The sequence below is a fragment of the Symphalangus syndactylus genome, chromosome 10 (genome assembly GCF_028878055.3).
Source record: "Symphalangus syndactylus isolate Jambi chromosome 10, NHGRI_mSymSyn1-v2.1_pri, whole genome shotgun sequence".
In the NCBI taxonomy this organism is placed as follows: domain Eukaryota; kingdom Metazoa; phylum Chordata; class Mammalia; order Primates; family Hylobatidae; genus Symphalangus; species Symphalangus syndactylus.
In genome coordinates this window covers 17,546,756-17,554,374 of record NC_072432.2, presented here as the reverse complement: position 1 = coordinate 17,554,374, position 7,619 = coordinate 17,546,756, and the positions used below count along the sequence as shown (strand labels likewise).

Sequence of the window (7,619 nt, the reverse complement as noted above, 5' to 3'; positions counted from 1 at the left end):
AGACTCCATCTCGAAAAATATAAAAACTTCATGTTTCCTCTTGTAATTTATGATTCTTGAAGTAAAAACTAAGTAGCTGCTACAATTAACCCTGCTCATGTTTACACTCTTTTTGGAGAGACATCAGAGCATAGCAGTTAAGATCATGGTCTCTGAAGCCAAACTGCCTGTGTTTGAATTCTGCCTGTGCCTCATAGCTATGTGAACTAACCTCTGTGCCTTTGTCTCCTCATTTGTACATGGGGATTAGAAATGTATCTACCTCAAAGGGTGGTTGTGAAAATGAAAGGCGTTCATATATAGTCGTAAAAAACTTGAGTATGATCAGAGTAAGCACCAAATATAATTTCTGGCAATCACTGTCAGTTTCTTGATCACGTCTGTTGTAGTTGTCTTAGCCCAATTCATTCAGCCAGCATTTATAATGCCAGACTCATATATAAAATGTAACAGTATGTAATATTAATGTGATTATAAAATACCAGGAATATATTCAGAGGAATGTTTACAGGCATTTTTTGAACCACCACGTTGGATCACAAGGTACACTGTTAAAACTAAGTTTTAGTTAACAGTGAATATATACAGATGTGTATAGTTATGTGTATACTAACTAACTCTGAGTCTTGTTGCCCTAGTTAGTCTGGTGGATTCAATACTTTTTGATCTGATTGCCATGCAGCATCATAACGCATATCACGTGTTAGTTTAACTGATCTGCAAATTGTTTTAAGTGGTGTCTCTGCTTTTGCTTCCATAATCTATGAAATGTCAGACTAACAAAGTGTTCCTGAATATCTGTTAAAACTTGTTAAAAATCCTCATACATAACACAAAAGCCTAACACATTGATGGACTTCAAGAATGTTGAATGACTCACAGAATAACACATATACTTTAGTTTTTTTATTTTTCTTGAGACGGGGTCTTGCTTTGTTGCTCAGGCTGGGCACAGTCAGCTCACTGCAGTTTCAACCTCCTGGGCGCAGTCCATCCTGCCACCTAAGCCTTCCAAATAGGACTACAGGTGCACACCACCATGCCTGGCTAACATTTTGTAGAGACAGGGTCTCCCTGTGTGTTGCCCAGGCTGGACTCAAAACCCTGAGCTCAAGCGAGCCTCTAAAAGTACTGGGATTGCAGGCATGAGTTACTGTGCCTGGCCACCATTTAATTCTTGAGCATTTTCTTTTATATTCTAATTGTCCACTTCTAATGTTGCCACCATATTCACATCAAGGTTAAGTGATTTAACATCTTTGGGGATAAATAAGGTGATTCTGTCTATAGCCATCAGTTTACCATAAGTTGTCAATTTTTATGATCAAAGATATGATCTATCATGCTGAATGTTCCATGTGTACTTCAGGAGATACATTCTGCTATTTTGGGGTGGTGTGTTCTATAAATGTTAATTTAATCCAGTTGGCTTATGATTTTCAGTTCTATATTCTTACTGATTAATGTATATATACTAGTTCTGTTACCAAGGAGGGATGTTAATCCCTAGCTGTAATTATGCATTAGTTTGTCTCTTTTCAGCTGTTTTAGCTTCATAAATTTTTGGAGATGTTAGGTGCATATACATTTAGGATTATTTTGTCTTCTTGGTGAACTAGACCTTTTATCATTAGGAAACTGTCCCTATAACCACTCCATCTTTAATTTACATGGTCTTTTTTCCATCCTTTTAACCTATCACTTGAATTGACTTTCTTTATAGACGGCAGATCATTGGGTTATGTTGTTTTCCCCCATGTCTCTTGTCATTGATGTGCTTAGACCATTTACATTTAATGTAATCATTGATAAGTATGGGTTTAGTTCTACCTTTTTTTTTCTTTCTGAGACAGAGTTTTGCTCTTGTTGCCCAGGCTGGAGTGCAGTGACACAATCTCAGCTCACTGCAACCAACACTTCCCAGGTTCAAGTGATTCTCCTGCCTTGGCCTCCTGAATAGCTGGGATTGCAGGCATGAGCCACCGTGCCTGGCCTTTTTCTTTTTTAAACAGGGTCTTGCTCTGTCACCCAGACTGGAGGTGCAGTGGCACAGTCGTGGCTCACTGCAGCCTCAATCTGCTGGGCTCAAGTGATCCTCTCACCTCAGCCTCCAGAGTGGCCCACCAACATACCTGGCTTTTTTTTTTTTTTTTTTTTTTTTTTGTAAGTAGAGACACATCTCACTGTGTTAGCCAGGCTGGTGTTGAACTCCTGGGCTCAAGTGATTGCCCACCTCAAAGTGCTGGGATTACAGGTGTGAGCCACCACACCCAACCAGGTTATTTGAACATTTTTAAGTACTGTGTTTGTTTTCTCTATTGTAGTATCGACTGTCATCTCTGTGCAGGTTTTTTAGTGGTTGCTCTAGGTTGAAGCGCTTTGAATTCTTAGGTATCTAAGAGTGAGCATTTTCTTTTTTTGACTGCTATACTTTCACCAGTTGCCAGCTTCTCATATAAATATTGTAAATGCTCTTGTTTAGGTAACTCAGCTTCTGGAGTTGAGGGAACTTCAAAATCAGAAGAGCTCTGGGAATCTGCATTTGTGCTAAGATTTAGCAAACTTTTTTCCTTGGGTATACGTGTCTCACTGCTTAGAGTAGTTGGTTCTCCAGTACTAGGAACTATTGTCACATCTTGATCTCTGCTTTTCAAATCAGAGTAAGTATTCCTTGGGCAAATTACATTTTGTTCCATGACAGAGGTAGGAATATTCTCTTTGATTGTTGGTCTGTAGTCAACTTTGTCCAAGGAAGTAATATCCCCACTGTTTCTCTCTTGGGAAGATAACAAAACAGTATCAGATTGGCTGTCCCAGCCTTGACTTCCTTGTTCTGTTATGTGTGTTGACTGGGAAGAATTCTGGGAGGATATGTGAGTTGATTCTCCATCAGAGTCACTGAAAAGCTTTGGTGACTGAGATCCCCCTGCCTCTATGGAAGAAGGGAAGTTTTCCAAACTCTCATCTGTGATTTCATCATTTCTTTTAAAGAATACTTCCCACTGGGGTACATCCCCATCAGCCTTTTGCAGTTGAAGTACAGAGCCCATATCTCCTTGCAGTGAAGCTGGGATTCCTACTTCTTCTTCACTTTCACTGTTGGATTCTTCACAATCTACAAAGTTTGTGAAACGAGAGCTCTGCATACTGCCCACTCTGCAGCATCCTGGAGTTTGTCTCAGTTTTTCAGGCTGCTTTTCTGATACTGCAGTCGTTGAAAATACCTCAGGGTGAAAAGTTTCCAGGTATGGAACTTTGTGCCTTAAAGGTATTGGCAGAGGATCATCAAAGAGATAGTCATCTTCCTCCTCTGTGGGACAAACAAAACAGGTTTATAGGAAACAAGGCAAAGGGAGCCAAGTTGTAGCATTTACCTATACTTTTAATTCTCGGAATTGCAAGGAATAGGGAGGCCACTCTTCTTCAAAGGGAAAAGATATTCTTGGGATATGTTGAACAATTTAACTACCATCCTTCAACTTTTTATAATAAATGCCAGACTATCAGTGGAGAATATAGAGCAGTCACTCTGCTCTATATATAAGCCTGGCTGATCATTACAATCATATGCAAAACTTTAAAAAAAAAAAAAAAAAACAGGTTTCTGTATCTCATTCCAGACCTACTGAATCCCTGAAGAAGATAGGACCAAATAATTTGATTTTTGTTGTAAGTTCTACAGCTGATTTCTGTTCATCAGCCAGGTTTGCACAGCCTGTGTGCTCTGCAAATAGTAGATGCTCAGTGGGTTGGCTTAGGAAAATTAAATTGCTTTTTTTTAAGGTTTTTCTTCTATGAGCATATTATTGACATGTTTTATGCACAAGGTTGCAACAGGTTAAATCAACTTTAAAGCAAAGTACTGAATAATCAACGTGTCAAGAACTTAAAATTCAAAATTAAGCATGCTGTGTCAACAAATGTTCTTAAAATGAAAAAAGCCTTACGTGGAAAAATAAATATTTTCCCGTCTTCTAACAGTAACCTAGGAAGGAAGTTAAATGCACCCGAGACTGCTGTGTATGGCAACTTCTTGTTCTACTGCTGAATCTGGTGGTATAATAATCCACTTAAATGATGTGGCTAAACACTGCATTTTTAAGACACTAATATAAAGGACCATAGAGACCATTATCCAGCTCCCACGTTCCCAATGTGAAGCTAGGCCCAGAGAAAAGGGTGTGCCAATACACAGGACCCAACCTCATTCTTAAGGTCCAGTGTTATGACTTGTAACTGATCTTAGGGCTTCAGGTCACTAAGATATCTAACGACTATATTTGGAATCATCCTAGACTGCAGAATGTAGATTTTAAGCCAAAGATTATATGTATGTTTTAGGTCCCTCGCTACTGTGCCAAAGTTGTTTTTGAGTTTTACACACAGTTCAGCCTCTACCTCTCAGGCTCAGGAGATCCACCCCCATGCCCAGCTAATTTTTTTTAGACAGTGTTTCCCCTTGTTGCCCAGGTTGGTCTTGAACTTCTGCACTCAGGCAATCCACCCACCTCGGCCTTCCAAAGTGCTGGAATTAGAGGCATGAGCCACTTTGCCTAGCCCAAGTTACCTTTTTTATGAAATACGTTTGTATGATCTCTAAGTTGAACAGTTCTGTGTTCCAAATCAGTGACTATGCTTGATCCCAAAAGACATTTATCAAAAAGGAGTGTGGATTGGGTAGATGCATAAAAGGCACAAAAGATTAAAGGAAGAAAGGATTTTTGCTTCCAGGTAAGATGGAGTAACAGGGACTAGATTTAACCTCCCACTTGAAATAACTAAAAATCAGAAACTACCTCTCAAGAAAATGGACGTGGGGCAATTAAGGACAATGACATGTGAGAAATAAGACAGATGAGTCCTATGATTGCCTGACTCACTGCTTCATAACAGATTCCAGTCAGGGAGGGAACATCTGGATAGAGCCCATGGACATCCCTGAGTTGAGGTGGAAATGGAACGTTGAAGAAATCAACGTACCTGGAGTTTACAGAGCTGAAGACCAGAGAGGAGAGTGCTGCACAGAAACTCTGAAAAGCTGCAGAGGCGTCCCCACCATGTGTTCAGTGCACTAAGCAGCATGTGCTTGTAAGGAAACTACCTGAAGTCAGGCAAGAATCACTCAAACGCCGGGTGCAGTGGCTCACGCTTGTAATCCCAGCACTTTGGGAGGCCGAGGCAGGCGGATCACAAGGTCAGGAGATCGAGACCACGGTGAAACCCCGTCTCCACTAAAAATACAAAAAATTAGCTGGGCGTGGTGGTGGGCGCCTGTAGTCCCAGCTACTCGGAGAGGCTGAGGCAGGAGAATGGTGTGAACCCGGGAGGCGGAGCTTGCAGTGAGCCGAGATCGCGCCACTGCACTCCAGCCTGGCTGACAGAGCAAGACTCCGTCTCAAAAAAAAAAAAAAAAAAAAAAATCAAACAAAAGGAAAGAAAGCTCCCAGAACTCACCGTGCCAGGAACAGTGCCTTGTCCTGGTCCCAACAGCCAGAGTGGAAAACCTCATGATCCATGGGCATTTGTAAAAGAACCAGGAAGAGCCTTGCCTCAGTAGTGGGGAAAATTAGCCATACACTAAATGCTACTGTGGTCCTGCGTAACAAAGATAAAAGACACGAAAAGATCAAACTATAAACATGCTAACCACATGCCAGAACAAGGCTCAAGAATGTTTTTAGAAATCCAAAATTATGCAGGACCTAAAAAAAATTCAGAATGTATGGCATTCAAAAACAAATTATCAGAAATTCAAGAAGCAGGAAAATACAATCAAAACTGACCGTGAAATTATGTAACATGGGAGTCAATTTTCATGATCTTGGATCAAACAATAGTTTCTTAGATATGACAACAAAGCATAAGCAATAAAAGAAAAGTAGACAAATTTGACTTAAAACCTTTACACTTCAAGACACCATCAAGGTGAAAAGATAAGTCTGAGAAAATATTTCCTAATTAGATAAAGGACTGATACCAGACTTTAACTCTTACAACTCAGTACGAAGGTCAATAATCCAGTTGAAATGGGGGCAAAAGATCGGAATAGACATTTCAACGAAGAAGTTACATAAATGGCCAATAAGCACATGAAAAAAACCTCAACATTAGTCATTAGGGAAATGTAAATGAAAACTGCAGGGTACCACCATACACTAGGATGGCTATACTAAAAAGCCTTAGCTAGTATGTGAAGGAAGTAGAATCTTTACATATTGCTGGAGAGAATGTAAAATGTATTCAGTTTGGGAATGTTTGGCAGTTCCTTGAAGTGTTAAAACAGATTGACCATATGTTATGAACTGAACGCTTCCTGTCAAAATTCATGTGGAAGCCCTAAAGCCAGTGTGGCTGTTATCTGGAGATGGACCTCTAAGGAAGTAATTAAGGTTAAACCGTCATAAGGCAAGAGTCTTGATCTGATAAGATTAGCATCTTTAAAAGACACTTCCAGCTCTCATGCATGCTCTCCCTGCCACCCCATGGGCATGCGTTGAGAAAAGGCCATGTGAGCACAAAAGAGATGGCAGCCACCTATAATCCAAGAGGAGAGGCCTCAGAATGAAACCTACCTTGCCAGCAACTTCATCTTCCAGCCTTCAGAACTGTGAGAAATAATTCCTGTGGTTTTTTGACATGGAGTTTCGCTCTTGTCACCCAGGCTGCAGTGCAGTGGTACAATCTTGGCTCATTGTAACCTCTGCCTCCGGGCTTCAAGCGATTCTCCTGCCTGAGCCTCCCAAGTGGCTGGGATTACAGGCACCCCCCACCACCATGCCCAGCTAATTTTTTCTTCTTTTTTTTTTTGAAAGTCTTGCTCTGTTGCCCAGGCTAGGGTGCAGTGGCGCAATCTCAGCTCAGTGTAACCTCCACCTCCAGGGTTCAAGCAATTCTGCCTCAGCCTTCTGAGTAGCTGGGACTACAGGTACGTGCCACTATGCTTGGCTAAGTTTTGTATTTTTAGTAGAGATGGGGTTTCACCATAGTAGCCAGGCTGGTCTCAAACTCCTGACCTCATGATCTGCCAACCTCAGCCTCCCTAAGTGCTAGAATTACAGGCATGAGCCACTGCACCCAGCCTAATTTTTTTTTTTTTTTTTTTTTTTAAGCAGAGACAAGTTTTCAACATGTTAGCCAGGTTGGTCTTGAACTCCTGATCTCAGGTGATCCATCCACCTCAGCCTCCCAAAGTGCAGGGATTATAGGCGTGAACCACCATACCTGGCCTCCTGTTTAAGCTACGTAGTATGTGTTATTTCCTTAGGGCAGCACAAGCAAACAATGTGACTCCAAAATTCTACCCCCCACAAGAAATAAAACCCAAGAGAAAGATATGTAGACTTGTACACAAATTTTCATAGCATTATTACTTGGGAAGCAACCCAGATGTCCATCAACTCGTGAGTGGATAAACAAAATGTTGTATGCCTGTACAATTGACTATTGGTTGGCAATAAAAAGATATGAAGTACTGATACATGCCACAGTATAGATGTACCTTGAAAACATGATGTGAAGTAAAAGCCAGGCACAAAATAGCACATGGTGTATAATTTGTTTTTTTTCTTTTTGAGACAGTCTCGCTCTGTCGCCCACACTGGAGTGCAGTGGTGTGATCT

General features: G+C 40.9%; 1 protein-coding gene across 8 annotated transcripts in view; it reads right to left on the bottom strand.

The window, feature by feature from the left end:
- The window catches only part of DCLRE1C (DNA cross-link repair 1C), a 58,383-nt gene that overhangs the window by 8,401 nt on the left and 42,363 nt on the right, over positions 1–7,619 (bottom strand). For 7 of the 8 annotated variants that reach the window (XM_055296518.2, XM_055296524.2, XM_063610074.1 and 4 more), the window contains one exon: positions 892–3,310. In XM_055296518.2, coding sequence (XP_055152493.2) covers positions 2,388–3,310 — 923 coding nt within the window. In that variant the 3' untranslated portion in view covers positions 892–2,387. Of the gene's footprint in view, positions 1–891; positions 3,311–7,619 lie in introns of those variants that run through there. The other variant, XM_055296519.2, reaches the window with a different exon arrangement.